At 41.6% G+C, this 19630-nt stretch overlaps 1 protein-coding gene and 1 long non-coding RNA gene across 8 annotated transcripts in view; one reads left to right on the forward strand and one right to left on the reverse strand.

The window, feature by feature from the left end:
• The window catches only part of cnih3 (cornichon family AMPA receptor auxiliary protein 3), a 44606-nt gene extending 28430 nt beyond the window's left edge, over positions 1-16176 (forward strand). The window contains exons 4-7 of one of the 7 annotated variants that reach the window (XM_029849640.1): positions 3080-3192; positions 5809-5952; positions 6422-6477; positions 14286-16176. In XM_029849640.1, coding sequence (XP_029705500.1) covers positions 3080-3192; positions 5809-5952; positions 6422-6449 — 285 coding nt within the window. In that variant the 3' untranslated portion in view covers positions 6450-6477; positions 14286-16176. Of the gene's footprint in view, positions 1-3079; positions 3193-5805; positions 5953-6421; positions 6478-14285 lie in introns of all 7 variants that reach the window. The other 6 variants (XM_029849637.1, XM_029849642.1, XM_029849641.1 and 3 more) reach the window with 6 other exon arrangements.
• A 1160-nt stretch (positions 16177-17336) lies between these two features.
• LOC115252969 (uncharacterized) lies at positions 17337-19159 on the reverse strand. The gene is made up of 3 exons (XR_003891265.1): positions 19081-19159; positions 17460-17582; positions 17337-17376 (listed from the first exon to the last, which is right to left on the reverse strand). It is a non-coding gene; the product is annotated as an uncharacterized lncRNA (long non-coding RNA).
• Between the last annotated feature and the right edge of the window lie 471 nt (positions 19160-19630).

Consider the following 19630-nt stretch of genomic DNA (forward strand, 5'->3'; position numbering starts at 1 on the left):
TTCAAGCCAGAATGCTAATGATGCCACAGACTCAGGTTCATATGAAAGATTCATTCTGTCTCCAAAGCTCTGGCTTCTGTTTTTTACATTACTATTGAAACAACTCATGGATTGAGTAGTAGTACTATAGTTTTTCTAGCATCACCTATAGCACACAGGGAAACCAGAACAGCTATTTATACATTCAACAAAATACTGCACATTAATTCTCTAATAGAACCTTTGACTACCGGTAATGCTTATTTACTGTTTGGAGTAAATGGTCCCCTCTGACTCGTAGATGGTCGTCACCCCTCGTTCTTTATTGCAATATAATGATAATAAGACCTGATGTTGTGCAAGTTTAATGTCCATAAATTGACCGTAAAAAAAGAAGCTGAGGCCAAAAATCTGTATAGGTTTATTTAGGCCCGGTGACATCTCTGGAGTCAGCGTGCGCTGTCATCCATCGTCTTCACTCCAGCCATGTGACGTGCACAGAGTTCTGGGTTTGCACCCTCCACCCTCTTTAGAGGCACACTTGCAAACAAAAAACAACAAATTAACCGAAATATAACAATGCCCATGATGATTAGACTGGTTTCCTTGTGTTATTTATATGCTCTAGAAAATCATGTTGGCACTCTCTTATTATAATATCTTTCAGTTAAATGAGATTTTATTTTCTCCTACGAGTGACGACAGGAAAAAATAAATCTCAGTTTTCCAGGATTCAGAGGCTTCGCTATGACACTCGAACTAAAGCTCTTATCAGTTCTCTTGATAAAGTTGGAGAGGTTCCTTGTTGAAGTTCACACGTGATTTGAAAAGTTATTCATCATTGTAAGATGCCAAAGTTGGCAGCGCATACGAGGGAACGAACCAAACCAAGAGGACAGGAGAAAAGCCTCCAGAGCTCAGAGATCTGTGACACACGGCTGTGAAGAGATTCCAGAGCACAAGGAGTTTGGAAGAACCAGGACTCTCCCCTGGTCATACTGAGCAATCTGTGGGACAAGGTCCTCCCCCAGCTGAGCTCCAGCATTGTGCTTTGTTGGAGTTTATTGGGGAGTTTTTCCACAAATGGGACTGGGAGAGTGGTCAGGGTTGGTGGAAACCTGAATCCAGCTCAGCAAAAATAGACCCTGACAGAAAACCAGCACTTCAGACTGGACAATGGCCTGGAGGACTCAGCCAAGACAACACAGGACGGGCTCAAGGACAACTCTGTGAATGTCCCCGTTACTAACATAGCTTTCTGTTTGGGTTAAATCCCTGCATGATAAAAGGCCTTGAACTTCTCAAGCGGAAAAATATTCAGCATATTTTTATATAACTTTATCTTCTCTGAGAAGACCCCAGTGCAAGTTTCATGTTTGGCTTAAGTGTTTGCTGAACTACTTCCCAATAGGTTGCTCTCAGCTAACACATATTCAGGAATTGAACAAGGTGTGACAGAAATGGAGGGAAAAGGCTCAGTGTGACTATTTCTTTTTTTTTAATGAGCTTTTTATCTGTGTGGGGAGGACAGCGCCTGTGTGTGTGCTGCAGTGCTGTATGGACTGCACCCGTGTGTGTGTGTGTGTGTGTGTGTGTGTGTGTGTGAGAGAGAGAGAGCGAGAGAGAGCAAAAGCAAATGGATATATTTAGGTTTTGTCTTAGCAGCAATTTCCTCGCCTCCTGCTGTTGCTATTCAGTGAAAATGTGTTTTTCTGTTATTAGGAGCCGTGTGACCCTCTGAATAATGCATCCTGAATGCTGCCTGGTTGAAGCTGTACACGCTGCAATGTTCAAGGCCATGTGGTGCGAAATGGCATCGTAATGCATGGTTGTTAAATATACATGAGCTGCAGAGTGGCCTTCTTTTTGAGCTAAATTAACTGCAGCAGCAAGTCTGATGTTGGTAGACAACAATGTTTTTTATCCACCTTTTTGTTGCTTTTTTAAATCTTAGTGCAGTGTAACTGCGCACAGGTATGAGATTTCTGCTGTATCAGTCTATGTAATGTAAAGGTAGGGCCAGGTGCACGTGTGTGGTGAATCAATTACTTTCTGCAGCTTCTGATTCTTCTATCTGCTTTTGTTCTTTTATTTTCTTTATCATACAGCTTACAGTATGTTCCTTTTCACTATTTTTTCCCAGTGAGAAAAACTACAAATGCTGTATTTGACATTTTATATCCAGACAGAATATTTTTTTCCTTATACACCTTTGTGTAGCAAAACAAACAAACAAACAAAAAAAGCAACAAAAACCCAAGTAAATAAAAAGTTTAAAGAGTTTATTATTGTGAGGCTGTTGTGGGAGACCTTTGACCTTGAAAATATGCAGGAATAATTTAAAAATTTGCTTATATTCGAAAAACTCCCACATGGTATACATTTAAATGATGGAGCGTCATGGATCACAAGGAAACTAAAGTAATAAAAGCTACCCAATCAGTATCAGAGCATGCTCTGGAGGCTCCATAGATAAAGTATGTCAAAAGTAATAAAAGCTACTTTTGACATACTACACCTATGGAGCCTCCAGATGAGGCTCTGATGCTGATGGGGGGGGGGGGGGGAATTGGCTGGCTGGGATTGGCAGCGACCTCACAGACTGTGATGCCCTCATGTTTCACCAGGAGCTTGTCTTCCATCAGTGTGTGTGTTCCATTGAGAAGCTACGCTCTCCACAATCCACATGGGGGCATTTAGACATAAAACTATCTCAGCAAAAAGAGACCCTGGAATACTTGCAGATAGATAGATTTGCAGAGGCTAAATTTAGGATAGGCGACGGATTTAAATGTTAATGACGGCACTTGAGGTGTTTTCTTACACCTGAGGGCCCTTAATATGCTAATGTGGCATCTGCTAACCAACTGCCCTTTACTTTAATACCGCAGCGGTTCATTGGTGCTGCTCTTACATTAGCACAAATGTCATTCAAGCTATATTTCAGAGCTAGAACCAACAGTAGGGCAGTAATGTTAAAAAAAAACCCATCAGTCTCTGACTGGCTAACGTTGCAGAAGCTTATGAGCTTGTATAGTGCCACCGATTATTGCTCCATGTCTTTTCTGGATGGGTCATCCTGCGATTTTCTCCTCCCCAGCTGGTGCTACCAGAGTACTCCATCCATGGACTGTTCTGCATCATGTTCCTGTGTGCCCAGGAATGGCTGACTGTGGGTCTCAACATCCCCTTGCTCTTCTACAACACATGGAGGTGAATATATATACGTGTGTGTGTACGTGCATGTGTGCGCCTTTTCACTTGTTTTACTGCTGGAAACAAAGATGAAGAGCTTGGAGGGTCAGCCCTGCCACCGGGAAAGGTTATGGGAATGTTAAGGACTAACGTCTGTATGAGAATGATAATCAAACACAATCTCATTCAAAGATTTTTTTTATTGAACCTCTTTTCAATCGCCTTTTTTATTTTAAAGTAAAAACATCTACATACAGTATAATGTCCATGACTTGTGTGGACCATTTGGAACAGTTTGGAAGTAAACTAATGTGAATCTCAGCAGTTTCTGCAAACTAGGATCACCTGGAACAGTCTGATTGGATACATGAGAAGAGTGTTAGCTGGCCTTTTTTGACTTTTTTAGAAGTGTCCTATAAACCCTGGACTCAACATTGCATAGTGGGAAATCCTTATAGTTATGGACCTTTAATAGATGAAACGCTCTCATCTTCAGGTATTTCTGATCCTCATAGCCACATGTACACTCCCTAATCACTAACTGTGTAGAAGGACCACTAGCTGTCCAAAAACTGGCTGATAAACAGTGGTTCTCCAAGCAGCCACATGCTGTTCTGACATTACCCTGAAAGGTGTGAACTTTGGCTTTAATCCCCGCTGTGTTGTTTGAGATGCACTACTGACAAACGGAGAACTCAAGTTCATATTTTTGGTTTTCCACTGTAGTCAGATCTCTTTAAAGCTCTTGCAGAAATCAAGAGGTTGTTGTTCATATACTGAACTGTTCTGCGTTTGCATTTCATTTCTGCATGCATTTGCAGGAAATAATAGGGACTCCATCATCGAATAAGCCATCAGAAGCCCCAGCAGTCAGTAATGCTATTGTGTGTCTATCTGCTCCACTGCTTATGTTCAAAGATATGAGATCTCCCCCAGGAGAAAATGCTGATGAATAATAATTAACCTTCGTGCATTTGTCGCCCCTTTTGTTGCTTCTCAAATTCTACAAGGTTTTACATCAAAATCAATAAGTCAGTTCTCTTAGTGGGTCATTAAAACCTGATGAATTTGGCTGGTTCATTAAAACATCCACTTATTTTAACATACTCCAAACTAGAAACTTTAATCCACAGCTGTATTAAGCTTTTCCAGGAGTGTTTGCATTAAATGGAGCTACCTTCCGAAAGGACCTTTCTGTTCCCTCTAAGACAAAAGGGAGATTCCAGGAAGCAGAAGTCTTGGCCATGTTTGTGTGTCTGCAGATAAACACTAATTGCTTTAAAGGTTTTTAATGATGTAAGCAGGCTCCTTTCACTGGGGACATTCCTGGTTTATTAAAAAACAACAAAAAAACCCAAGAAAGAAACATTTTGCCAGACTCTCACAATAAGAGCGGTGGTGGGGAAGGAAATTCCAGGAGATGCCGGCCATGTGGTGCTGGACTTTTTTAAAATGCTTGGGCTGCCAGCTGATTAGATCATTTTCCGAGCGTGTGTCTGTGTTACGGAAGCTGTTACTGCTCTCTGCTCACTGGATTTATGAAATTCATTCATATCTTGATATACAGCCCACATTTAAATGACATAAATAGTCCACAATGGTCTAGTAAGCCTAATTTTTTCCTCAGTAAACACATATAGAAGCTACAACAAGTAAGTGATGGGATGTATTGGAATTCTGTTCTAATCAGCTACTCTAAAATTATCTAAAGTATTCAATGAGTGGAAAGAGTGCATATCTGAATATCAGGATAATGACATCATAGTTCACATCAACAGCTTTATAATTAAGGTTGCATTATATTATAATGGGCGGAATATCATTTATTTAAATGATGTATTCATTTATTTAATAAATATATTGTTAAATATATTTATTCATTGCCTTTTTTTATTGCTGTCCATCATTCAGCTCTCCATGTATGAGGAGATTCATGGGGCTTATACAGTCGGAACAATTCCTTCTTTCACCATCAATATGCATCATTTTTAAATGCGTTGTTGCATATTTCATACACTCAGATCATTGGATGCATACAGAGAAAGATGAATGTACGCTGGATTAATTTCATGACATTTCATTTCAGTTTGTGCTCATTTATTTATTCTCACCCTCTCAGACAGCCGATTTACGTCCATCAGCCATCAGCACTGAGGTGCTGTTGTGAGACGTGGACTTTTTAATGGATTGACATGGAGTCACCATTTCAAAAATCAAGTTTAAAAAATATATATTTATGTATTTTAAGAGTTGAATCTATCATTAAAAAAAGTTATTGCATGTTTTCCTGCTTTTCTTTATCTAAGAAAAAAGATATGAGGACCAAATTATGGAAAGTGATGGACGGACAGGCTGTGGAAACAAATTTAGGAACATTTGTTTGGTTCCTGATGTGGCATCAAAAATCACCGATGTGGTCAAAATTGGGATGGAAGAAAAAAATCCCAATTTCCAACATATTTAACATTTTTTCCCATGTCAGCATCATGGTGGCACCCTCTGAACTCATCATGGCATCTTTATCCACGCTATTTCCTTTTCCATTTCCTCCCATCATTTACCCCCCTCCCACCCCTCCCATGGGGTCTGGAATGGGTGAACTACCCGTGGTGTGGTGTTTGCGCCCTGTGGTAGGTACTTCCATTCCCCAACGGACACAAAGGAGCTGCTCTATGACCCGGCGTCCGTGATGAACGGGGACACGCTCAAGTTCTGCCTGAAGGAGGCCTGGTGCAAGCTGTCCTTTTTTGTCCTCTCCTTCTTCTACTATCTCTACTGGTGAGTAGTTCACAGGCGTGCTGTGTCAGGAGGGTGATAATTGGATTACATGTAAAGAGATTACATTAATCTGATTACAACAGCTAAAGTAAAGCACAATGAAGTGAAAGTGGAGGCCATTAGAATAATAAACAGACAGATGTGCACCTCAAAATCTGGAGTCCCTTCTTCATTCACCTGGTTGGTGAACCCAGTGCTGGTGCAAATCACTGAATAAAGCAACCAGTTCTCTGGCAGCCACATGCAATGTTTACACTTGTGTCCAGTTACTTAGAGCCAGCTTCACTACTGCTAATGCATGTGATGTTAAGAGAAGTTGATTCTTTACTTCATTGACAAGCACTACGAGATGTTTGAGAGCCAAAGGTTTTTCCTTCTCTCTGTTGTTACAGCATGTTCATGATCTTGTCCATGTGTAATAATGCTGTCATTAATCACTCTGGATTCTTGTTCCATGTGGGTGCTGCAGTGTGTGGAACCTGGAAATATCCCTCTAATAGCTCTTATCAATGGAAACACTTAAAGGTACAATCCTTACATTCTTTTTGATCGTGAATTTGTCCTGAAAGGTCTTCTGACTTGGAAACACACAGTTTTTTGCTCTTGCTTTTAACATGTTCGGAACTTAGTCTTTAGTTTCAAATTCAGGTCCTTTCACATCTTTCTGGAGTCATATCAGGTACAGATGGGTGTAGCCACTGAGCTACAAATTTAGGACTAATTAACTACGAGTTATTGAATGTATTATTGATGATAGAAATCTCTATCAAGGGAGTTCTTGTTTTACCTGAGATATTGCTGTGAGCAGCAAGTAGGTGCTAAAGGGCTCATTGTTGCAGTGGATGTGAGATTCACACCTCACGTCAAACCAGGACATGTGCTAATATCACCAATCTTTACTTAAGTAGTCAACACTTCTAAGAGTTGGCGTTAAGATCTTTTTTCCCCTTTAATGTTAAAAGTTAATGTATTCTTCTTCCAATAAGGGTTTGAACCTGTTCCCTCCTGGCGTGGCACAGTTTTAAAGATTAGGGATTAAAAATAAAGTTTTACGCTCAAATGTAATGCTTCCATTTTCATACCAGCACATACATTAGATCAAAAGTCATCATGTTGTCGATGCAGCAAGCTGCTGTTTACACTGGAGGTGCCAACAGCGGTGGGTTAGGACCTCCATTAACTGTGAAACATGTAAACCGTTACTGACCAAGTCTGAACCCAGAGTGGGGCACAAATAATATCTTGGGGTTAGTTTACATTCGCACGACAGAAAATATCCATCCATCCACCCATCCTCTACCGCTTATCCGGGTCGGGTCGCAGGGGCAGCAGCCTAAGAAGAGCCCCAGCTACTTCTTCCAGCTCATCCGGGGGGATCCCCAGGTGTTCCCAGACCAGTCGAGAGAGCAGCGGCTCTACTCCGAGCTCCTCCCGGATGGCAGAGCTTCTCACATGCCCTCTCAAATGCCTTCTCCAAGTCCACAAAACACTGTGGACTGGTTGGGCAAACTCCCATGCACCCTTGAAGACCCTGCTGAGGGTGTAGAGCTGGTCCACTGTTCCACGCCCAGAATGAAAACCACATTGCTCCTCCTGAATCCTAGGTTCGACTATCCGGCGGACCCTCCTCTCCAGTACCCCTGAATAGACCTTACCAGGGAGGCTGAGGAGTGTGATCCCCCTATAGTTGGAACACACCCTCCGGTCCCCCTTCTTAAAAAGAGGGACTACCACCCCAGTCTGCCAATCCACCGGCACCGCCCCCGATGTCCACGCGATGTTGCAGAGTTGAGTCAACCACGACAGCCCTACAAAATCCAGAGCCTTAAGGAACTCTGGGCGGATCTCATCCACCCCCGGGGCCTTGTCAACGAGGAGTTTTTTGACAACCTCGGCAACTTCAGCCCTGGAGATACGAGAGCCTGTCCCCAGGTCCCCAGGCCCTACTTCCTCACTGGAAGGCGTATTGGTGGGATTGAGGAGGTCCTTGAAGTATTCCTTCCACCGATCCACAACATCCCGAGTTGAGGTCAGCAGCACACCATCACCACTATACACAGCGTTGACAGTGCACTGCTTCCCCTTCCTCAGACGCCGGATGGTGGTCCAGAACCTTTTCGAGGCCGTCTGAAAGTCATTTTCCATGGCCTCACCGAACTCTTCCCAGAAAATATTCCCAGAAAATATTTATTATTTAAAAAAAAAAAAAAAGCATCGCGAGAGCGCGCATGCAAATCACAAAAGAGTGTTTGGAACATCTGTCACTGCAACGTCTGCATAGCATCTTATGTAGAAGCTGATTTTCTGCTCTTTCACTGACTCAGAAGGAAAAATAAGTGGGTCACATGTAGGGCTACGCTGAAGCACACAAACAGCTGTAGCAGCAGCCAGTCTCCCAACACAACACAACAAAAACAAAGAATTCTGGGTAATTGCATTTCATAGTCGGCAACCTCTGCAGGGTTTCAGTCACTGGAAGTAGCAGAGATTGTGCACTGCTGCCAAGGTAAAATCAGAGTTATTGTAAAGTTTAGGGTGCCTTTCTGTGCTCATCTCCATTGAGGTGTGCACAGTAAAAACATATGATATTTAATGGCTGGCAGGCCTTTTACAGCTCATGCCCAGGGTAAAAGCCAGTTGTGCAAATGGTGTAATGTTGCACTTCAGAGCAGCTCATCATCAACACAATCACCTGAAAACATGAATAAAACAACACATCCTCAAATTCAGCAGGCAGTGTCTTAAAAGGTATGTGCTGCCACCTCTTCCACAGCCTTCTCACCTTCATTAGGGAAGTATATGAAATAAATGCGCTGATTTGGTTCAATAACGGGATGGTGACAGATTCAGAAGTCACCCTTGATTCAACATAGTCCCGTAAATGGTCAGTAATAGTGTACATATTTCTGGATAACCCACTAAAATAGTCATATACAGTATATATATATATATACTTGATCCTGCAAAGACAAACTCGATGGTCCACCTTGTAATTGGATCCACTTGGTCAACACATTTGGCTCAGCGGTGTCCTGTTGCTGTGGACACTGTGCTTCTCAAATGAGGGTTCTTGATGTCCGCTTGCTTCTCCATCCCACTCATGCCGTCCTACTCTAGCTGATAGTGGACTGATGCTCTTTCTGAGACAACGGCAGCAGAGTACCCTTCCACAAAGCAGCCTGATGATCAATTAACTTCTAATTCAGGATAAAAATAATAATAATAATAATAATATAAAAATAATAATGTTCTTCAGAGTTATTTGATTTGCTATAAGAGACTTTTTAAAGTTTTGTACCTTCACATGTAAAGGTACAAAACTGCTGAATTTGAAAATCACACAATGCTCTCATAGGCCTCATAAGAAAGATGATACATATTGAAATAGCCACTGTTTATAACAAGAATATTGATGCCACCAATTTTGAGGAGACAAGAAAAGGGCGCTTTCACCCCAGGATAGTCCAGGGAGCTTTGGTTCCAATCACATTTCCAAAGTGGTCCAACCTGCCGGGACAGGGTCATGCTAATACATCAGATACCTGGTCAGTGCAGCCACTTCCTGGTCAGCCCTGGGTAGGAGGAAAAAAATGCATGGGGAAGAGGAAACCCAGGCTGATAGGTTTTCCAGGTTTTTAGGCAGAGCAGAGTTCACTTGTTCACACCTGCCGAAATCAAGCGGACTATCTGGGGAAAGCAGGGCAAACACCTCTGCTGTAAAAGCTCCCTGAATCTATAAGCTGGCCGCCCCTGAGCTCCAGTAACATGACATCCAGGTCATGTCAGATCATGGCTAATCAAAACACAGATGTTGTGGAAATGAACCCAAAGGCTGATTTACATAGTTTTACTGTTTCTGCCTCATGTTCTTCACAAACACAGAGGCCATATGTGTGCAAAGTGAACAATCCAGCACGTCTCCCAAATGCCCCATGCATGCTGCGCTTTTGGTCCCAGCCGTAGCGTTTCCCAGGATTACTGGGGTGTATGAAGGTGGTTGAATAACCTGGTGAAGCGATTTGAAAACTGCACTCTTTTCCTGTTTTTCTGTCCTCAGGCACTGACACGTTGCTTCCACCGCTCCTTGCTTGTGTTTGTGATCCACCGACCCCTCACACCTTGACAATAAATGTGCTCTAAACATAAAACCCCTCTGTGTAAACACTATTAAACTATGCATTTATGCCCTGTAAAGTATGTGCCTCTAACCAAGTGGGGGAGTTTTCACTCTATAAATATGTCTCACTGCTTCATTCTGCAAGCATCTTTGCAGAGTTGAGTTTTATTTTGACTTTAGTCATATTTAATGCTGTGATTTCCACTGTTGTGCATTAACTTGCACAATCAGGGTCATCCAGGATCAAACTGAAGCCTTAATCAGGCGATAATGTAAAATGACCAAAGAGAAAAACACTGAGTATATTTACATCCTCCTTCATAGTCTTTAGAAGAAGTTATAGTTTACATTCATTTAATATAAAATCCAAACTCCAGCTTAACACTAAAATGGAGGCACCAAGATCACAAGGAAAGAGTTGAAACGCTATAGAACAATTATGCACAGGGATATCTATAGTCTCTATAGACAGAATGCAAGAGATAATGTGATGTCAGAGTAAAATTAAATGGAATTCTAGTATTGAAGATTATTTCAACTACTGGATAACAACCAATCTCAAACAAAGGAGGCAAATTCTACTTGTTATTATTCCTCACTTGTGTGAATTAGCAATATGTAATTTGTAGATGCTCCCTGGACATGTGCATTAGCACCAGTGGTGCAGAACAGTGTTCTTCACCTGTGTGTAAGCAGAATTAATTAAAATGGAAGAACTGAAACAAATAAACTGATTTAATTACAGCAGAAGTGAAGTGGGTTGGTACAGAGTGGTGGAAGAGCTGCATAAAATGTCTTTATGTAAAAAAAAAATGTTACTTTTATACATGATTTTAATGTGTGCTCTGTTTACACGCTGAAAGAGAAAGTGAGACCTTTTCACAGGTGCTGGCAGAAGACGCCAGTTAAGACAAGGTGAAAACAGGCAGCTGAGCTGAGCGTTAATACCAGCTGATATGATGACTAGTTTTAAATCCTTTCCATTTCTCTGGAGGTGCTGAGCTCATTGAAGATGATCCAGCAGAATTACTGTTGACCAGGTCAACAGATACTGGGCAGGCTCATCATCGTTAGATAATTACATTACTGGAAACATAGAAATGAAATGACAGGATGCTCTATTTGTCTTGTCAGCATTATTTATGATGCTGAGTTCTGTGCTGTCTCCTCCTCCTTGGACACAACTTTATAACAAAGTCACATGACCTCCAGCTTCTCACCTTTGTCCACCAGAACTTATTTCTGTTACAGGAATTTTGGGTGAAATGTGACAAAGTCCCCCACTGAGCACTTCCCAACAGCATTCCCTCCTCTTCTCAGCTCGTTTCACCCACCGTGGTACCAAATTTGGGTTCCTATCGCATGTGATTGTTTCCCGTGTTTTTAACCAATTTATCCTGTTCATCGTCTTCGGCATGAACATATGGAATATGTGAAATAAGGGAAATGCTGTCAGGCCTCAGGGTGCTTCATTTATCAAACAAGTTGTGTCTGAGAGTCACTAGAAACTGAGGACAAATTTGATAATGTCACAAAAATAGTAGCAATTGATGTTATATAACATTTGACTCCATCGGGAGGATCAATGTTCAGTCGTCACCAAATTAAGTGAGAATCAAATATGCACATTAATTAATTAGTTAACAGTAGTTATTGTTGTGATTGGACTGTATGTCACACTAAGATATAGTCTGAAGACAATATTTCTCATTCAAGTTGATGACTGAAAATGTACTTTTAAGTACATTACATCATTAACACGGCCAGTCATTAGCCAAAAGCCACAATGTTGCATACGCTCACAGGCACTGCAGAATAATGTAAATATGTTTATCAGAGCAGCTATAAAGAAGAATTTTGCTCATTTAAATGGGATTATATCACATTTCATAGCGCATGATGGCCAATTGGTGCAGGTGAAGGGATTTAGATTGGCTCTCCCTTTGTGTTGCTTATGCTGCACTGGCCTTTAATTAGAGTGACAATAATTGGATGCTACCTCACGGAGGCACATTGTTGCTCTGTAATAACTTTCAGCACCGAATTGCCTCACGTTTGCTTTTGCGTCCACAGGATTTAATTGAAATGGGTCACATTTGTGATGCAGCGGCAAGTGAAAAGGTTAATTACTTTGAACACCATCAAGCCCAAACGTACAACCCAAGACTTATTGAGGCTTATGCAAATCTGCTGAAAACAGCCAATCAAAGCCTGAAATTAAGTCCGAATAAGCTCTTTCAAACCTCAGTTTGTAGCCAAGTAGTGACATTCAAATCTAACCTGCACATCAGTCATTTCAAGCTAAGTTTCTAAACTTGCACATGACTTAATTATTTAATTAGTAATTTATTTCTGTGAATAAACTAGCACTAAATACACCCAGACAATGCAGGGACAACTGATGTGCAGCCATTATCTTTTAAAGGTTGAAAATGAGTCAGTTCACAATTTGATTAGCATTCTAAGTGCATTACAAAGGACAGCAAATATTATTGTAATAATTCATAACAAAAAATGCATTTTTGTAGAGAGAAGGACATACTGTCTGTCTACAGGAGGAGCGATCCTCAGGGGAGGAGGCTCATTTTCTGTACAGCAACAGTCACTCTTCTGCCCTCACATTTCTCTGTGCTTCCAAAACTCTGCCTCATGGATATTCATGAGTCAGTGGCGTGAAATTCTCATCGGTGCAGATTAACAGAGGTGTTGGAAGATTGGAGATGAGATCTGTTCTTGTCAAGTGTCAACTCTCCCAGCCTGCGGTCGTGCTTGCTGCTGTTTCATGAAGTCATTTAATTAATCCCCCCCCTCCCCTCCAGGTCAGAAACGACCAAGCAAAACATTTGGAAGGAAAATATCTAGCTGCAGCTTTGCAGCAGCATGCACTTGAGCAGCTAGTTTTACACATTCTCATTGCATTACATGATGCACATCAGCTTCTGCTGCTTCCTTTGCATTCAGCATTTCTGTAGCTGTCTTTTATTTCAAAGAAGAAAGCAGCGCAGCCATGCCAGGAAGGACTGTGGCGTTTGGTCGTTTAAGTTCTGCTAAAAATGTAAAATGAAAAACGAAACCTAATTTAGAAAATTAGGAACGTCTTCATTTTTGAAGGGGATGTTGATGACATAAAACGCACCATCAACACTGATACAGTAAAGCAATTAAGATAATTTAACTAAAACAAGAACTGTGAGCGATAAAACAATCAGATTAAAAATCAGGCGGAAAAGAATCATGTTGAATTGTAAACTTTACGGCCAAACCCAGTGCTGCCCGTTAGCTCGCTCTTTTATGTGTTAGCGACAAGCGAAAGAGGCAAGAGGAAAGAGGCTACGCAGAATTCCAAATGAAGAACAAAAAGGAGACCATTTCAAACAAAGGGCTAGAGAAGTTTTCGGAGATACACCCATGGACCTGATGGCAGAGCCTAGACAAAAGGAAGCACGTAAATGTAATCAATAATTATTGATTTTCCACAGTAATGACATTACATGTGTGTAAATTTAATATTATATTATATGTATGTGTTAGCTACTACACACCAATATTAAGCCACAATCATTTCACAAATGCTTTGTCGTGGATAGAAACAACACCAGAACCACAGCAATGATCGACATCGACAGACACATCGAGCATTTGTTTGCATCTTGTTGCTTCTGCTGATGTAGTTGGCGGTTGTGGCCGATGACGTTCGATGGCGTCAGATGATGTCTGATGACGTTAGATGATGTTCAATGGCGTCAGATGATGCCAGATGATGTCTGATGACGTTAGATGAGGCGATTGTTTTCATGCCTTCCTGTAGACGCAGGGGACGGGTTAAAAAGAAGAATTCAGGTTTGGGGTAAATCCAGTAACGATATCACATTTGGGTCAGACACTTATTCAGATACTTTTCGGAAAAGTGTAACTCTGAAAGACCAGATTAATGGTGTTGTTCTCTCATTCTGTGGGAAGCAGTAAAAGCAGGGCCAGTGTGTTCCTGAACAGAAAAATCTATCAGTTTTGTTGTAAACTGGTCTTAAAAGACAACTAGATATCTTATTGTCTTATCATCTCACTAGATTTAGGATCTAAATCTGAAGACTAACAAATAATAACAACTCGTGCTGTCAACACCAAATCCTCTCGTGAGGTGTTCAGTGATAGACAGAACACGTGCACAGTCCTGGATCTCATCTCCTGTTCTCTGTTTCTTCTTCTTGTGTTTCAGTATGATCTACTCCTTGGTTACCTCATAACAATTGATTAATCAGCCACTGAAGAGAGATGAACCTCTGAGTTGGAGGTTTGACTTACAGGACTTTCAAACAAAGCTCAAATGAAAAACTCACTAAGTTGCCGAGCGACGGGCTGGACCGGAGGTCGGGGCTTCCTTGCATTTTCCACTCAACTGTACATAAAAACTGATGGTGGGAAGCAGCCGTTTACAGTTGGACTGGTCCTGAAGAGACCCAAGTTAATCACTGCCTGGCCAATGTTTTTACTACACACACACACACACACACACACACGCACACACACACACATGCACACACACGCACACACACATGCACAGCCACAGCGTCTTCTAAAGTGGTACCAAACTTACCATTGAGTAGCACCTTTGGTACAGCAGAGGACGAGGGGACAGTAGCGTTTGCACAGTTCGTCTCAGGCCCAGCACGGTGAGGCGGCGCCTGGCCCAGCATGGCCCACCGGTCCTCAGTCACCACCTCCCAACCTGCCTTTGTAGCTTCGCTGGTGAACGAGGAAAGAGTGCTGAGCGCATCACTGTACAGAAACAAGAACGAGCAGCCGCCTACCAATGTTCCCCAGAAGCCTCCATCATGGGGGGATGGGGAAGGGGGTGGGGCGGGCTCCTTTCTCACGTTATGGCTTTTGTAATGTCTGCGATTTGGTGAATTCTTGATTAAAAAATATAGAGTTTTTAACAAGGGCATAGGTTTGTGTTTGGTTGAAAAAAGGTTCACAGGAGTATTGGAGGATTAAAGGATTTGTTCCGGTCAGACTTCACCCCCCCCCCACCCCTTAAAAAAAATAAAAATTATTAATTAAAATCCATGTGTGAGCTGTTCATAAGTGTTGACAGAGCGGTCAATAATAATTAGTGCAAGAAGCTGCAGTTTTTCTACTCTTTTAGACTTCATAATGAAAATCGGACCCTCACAATGAGGGTAAAGCTCCAGCTCCGATCATCAGTCCCAGTCTGGTGGAGTTTAGCTGTAGATTTGCTTCTTAGATTGCATGATTGAAAGGTATCTATCATTGAATATTCTGTTCATTGGGGTTTGATCTGAAATTTACAACAACGCCCAGCGACAGTGTTCAAGACAAGAACAAACCTATGCCCTTGGTTCTCAATCCGACCGAGTCAAAGCTACGCTACTACCTTCTTAGTGATGTCTTGGTGTATAATGAAGTATAATGAAATCTATCCCAGCTTTTTTAGTGGAGGAGCACACCTTTGCACAAAAAGCATCTTGCACAATATTTGGCTACATATTATAGATCACTTATATATCTTGTTACACAGTTGAAGGTCTTCCAATGAGATAAGAATCCGATCCTGTCTAAAGTTATGGAAAGTGGACAATGGGAATATTTTCTAGCTCGATTTACACACACGGACCAAAATCTTGTCTCTGCAAGCATTTGACTTTCTTTATGTTTGTATGTGAGATACAGTCGGCTTGCAATGTTTTCGATGACTTTTGTTCCCAGTTTAATCACAAAGCGACGAGACGGAATCGCGAACGGCGCCGATGTGAAGCATGAATTTGTTTCTTCAGCAGCTGAAACTTTACCTGAATGCGTCCGGATGTGCAGATATAGGTGTGAATATTGGGCAGGGCAGGAAGTCGAGCCTGCATCTTCCACGTGTAGCGCAGTTCTCCAACCACCTGGCTGCTGTTTAGATCTTCACCACCGTCTTCACGCCACTCCAGGAGCCGATAGGGAATGCCCAGTTCTTGTTTTCTCGGATTCTTCTTCAAGTGTTTTCTATCCTTAACGTGTACGTGACTGACTGAGTTGAATTTAGACATTGTTTATGAAATAAAGTATTTTAAAATCAAAAGACTTGCTGTGTTTATTTAAAAACATGGTGCTCATCATGCTAAATATAAGAATTGGGTCTTCATGTTCTTTGATACATAATCGCCGCAAGATTAAAGGTTTTTGTAAAGCATATCTGATGCGTTTGGATTCTTTCATCTCTCCAAGGCTCCAAATTACGCTGCACTTCTTTTAACATCGATGCTTTAGTTCTGTGGTTCAGCACTGTCACTTGTATAGCTCCAAGGTTGCAGGTTTAATTCCCACTTTGTACATTCTATGTGGATTGTGCTAATTTCCTATAAGATTAGGTGTACAGAGATAAATTTCACACTATGTTTGAATGTATATGAAGGAGTAAAGCATAAACTATATCAGGCAATACAACTTATCTTCCATTTAACAAAAACTCTTCCTGCATCTTGCAAATCTCAAAAAGTGAGTTTTATGCTGCAAACTGTTGATTCAATCAAGTTTTTTTGGTGTTAAATCTGTGCTCAGCAATAATACGTCATCACAGAAACTTTTAACTAAATGGAATTGGGATTTATTAATACATTTGCTTCTATATTTAGTTCAGCTGGCCTCACACAGCTGTGTTCAAAGTGGACCCAAACGCAAGACAATTAAGGAATCATGCCGCCTCGACGAGAGAATTAAAAGGGATGAGCCCGATTTTTTTGGCACAGTTAAAAATTTGGAAATGAGAAATGCATAGGGCAAGTAAGCAAGTAAAGCGGAATGCAAAAGCTAGATATGCATTTGATTCTTATGCTAAACATTACAATCAAATAAAAACCAAACTAGTTTTCATTGAGTTGTGTTTCGGCACCACAAAACTCTTCAATAAGGGCCTCTGACTGAAAAATGCTCCACTTTAGAAGGTTTCTCTGCTTCAGTTTCTGCTGAGCAGCAGCTTTGCTTTTAATAAAGATGCATGTCTGCTGCGGAGAAACGGTGAGCTAAACATGTGCCACCAGGCTGGGGAGAAGACGGGCACAGGAAAACTCTGTGTGACGATTTTCGATCGTTTGAAAAGACACTCTTCTGTCAGTATTTGTCACTGAAGAGCAATAAGAAGAGATGGAGATGAGGTCATGGTTCTGGTTTGTATTGTTGATAGTGGTCTTTGTCTTCTACTCTTACATCAATTAAAAGACAAAAATTTAAAAAATAATCATGTTAAATATAGCATTTTATACAGAAAGCCAAAGTGATGAAGGGATCCCAGGTCTGCAGGGATTAAGCTGCAAAAGGAGAACAAGCGTTGTTTTTTCTCTCCTCAGCTCTATTGTAGTGGTACAACGTGTGACTGGTGGCCTCTACGTACATGTCTGTATTCTGTAGAACGATCTGGCCGTTGGACATGACTGCCCTCTTTCCCCTTCTTCTCTTCATTTACCCAGAAGGCCCTCAGCAGCAGGATTCCCCTGGTCCTGCCCAAGGTTTCTTCCTGTTAAAGATGTTTTTTCTTCAACACTGTTACTTGTTGGGGGTCAGACCCTGGGCTTCTGTAAAGCGCCTAAAAACAATCTTGATTGTATAAGTAAAGTTGAATTGCTGCAATAAAGATTCAGCACATCAATCACAGAGAATGTAGATTAACAGCATATCTGTGAGGGATTTATTAGGAAAAAGTTTTAATTATACTCTCCGTCTTTTTAGACTTTCAGTCCAGGCAAGTTTAAATGCTAGCAAATGCTTATTTTTAAACAGTTTAAAATAGCAGAAAACTGGGAAAAAAGAGAAATGCCGATACATTATGGCCAAACAACAGAAAAGAGCTGTGACTGAAACTTTTGTCTAGCCGCCTGTGTTGTTGCTGTGGTGGAGAGGAGTGCTTGAGTGTGACTCTCTCAGGAGCTTCTGAGTGAGTGTGATAATGAGTAAACGCTGGCCGAGCTTTGCATCTGAGCTGCCAGTCACCCATCTGGTACCCAGGGAGGAGAGCAAGTTCAGGTTCCTGTGCTGTTGCCATTATTACAGCAGCACTCACGACAGTGACAGAAGCTGCTGCTTGATGTCACACACAGTGTGAACACTGCTCGTTCCGTTGTTTCTAAGGCAGAATATCTTTGCTGTTACAGCATTATGATATTATATTAGCATCACTGTGTAATAGTGTGCCTATAGAAAGCTTAGAAAGGTGAAAAGGAAGCAGCCAGGTATTGTTTTTAACCACATTAACCACATTAGACACATCCAGGAGACGTCATCGAGCACCGCTTTGTCCTCGTTCAATAATTATGACTGTGTTTACTTTGTTAATCATGCTACCTTTCTAAACCCTTAAATCATCAATTTATTCTATGGGTGATGGTGAAAAATGAAATCATTAAGATCAAACAACACAAAGAAGTAACGTGTGTGTCTTTAAGGACAATACCCACGAGGCTCACAGGAATTCCAGGAAGTGCAATTCCCACGAGTCTGACTGTGGGCTGACTCTTTTCTCTGTTTGTTTATTAATTGATTTATCTATAATCTTCTAAACTTGATTATAACTTTGTCTTCTCTTCCAAACGGCCTCACAAGGGTGATGATGTGCTGTGTGGAAGTGTGTGAGTGAGCGCCCTGCTGGTGGCTCCAGCACGGCCAGGCGCAGATGCTGGCGTCTCTGTGGGGGTGCTAATTATGCTGGTCTCCTTGATGCCGCGTTGACCTTCAACGCTGCTGCATTAACAGGGCGGCAGATGCAGCCGAATAACACCGCTCCTCTCCCACTCAGTCTGAGGAGCTGCTTGTCAGTATCCTTTAATTCAAAAAACAACTTCAAAGAAAGGAGTTGTTCCTCTCCATCTGCTCGCGGCTGAGCACCGACGAGAAGCAGAGCTACGGGAGGAATTTGCTAACAGCCGACACAGTCGTTTAGACATCTGATCAGGGAACTGCACTTGGCCTGTAATTGTGTTGGCAATGTCAGGATATGAAGTATTTAAATGTATATTTACCCCTTCACCACCACCAGCGGCTCTGCCTCTCCAGGAAACTTGACTACACGGAATCGGATTATACTGAGTTGAATTTAAAGATCCGCAGGATGAGGAGTTATGCATCAGTTAATTAAAACTGACGGCAAACCACAAAGTGGTCCAGCGTCGAATAATTGTTCCTAAGTATACAGGCAGTAATCAAGAGCTGGAACTGATTCAATTAAAAGCCAGAGCTCATGCCAGCTTGATTGATCTGTTTAGATGCTTGAAGATGCCATGTGTAGCTGAATGCACCACAAGCATTCGTAGCTGCGTACAAACCAATGTTTAAGAACTATCAATGTTTATGTTGAGGTTCCCATTTCAGCTATCAATGTCCTGCGTATGCTGTGGTCATCAATGTAAAACTGTACATTATTAACATAAACTGTTGCTATGGGGGACTAGAGGAGTGAGAGTGAGTCAACAGCTGAGACAAATTACTCTCCGTATGTGAACGTTCAACTGGAAGCATCCATGGAAACATGACATTAATGTGCTCTAAGTTTACATTTCTGGTCCAGTGGGG

This window comes from Takifugu rubripes, chromosome 16 (genome assembly GCF_901000725.2).
Source record: "Takifugu rubripes chromosome 16, fTakRub1.2, whole genome shotgun sequence".
Classification (NCBI taxonomy): Eukaryota; Metazoa; Chordata; class Actinopteri; order Tetraodontiformes; family Tetraodontidae; genus Takifugu; species Takifugu rubripes.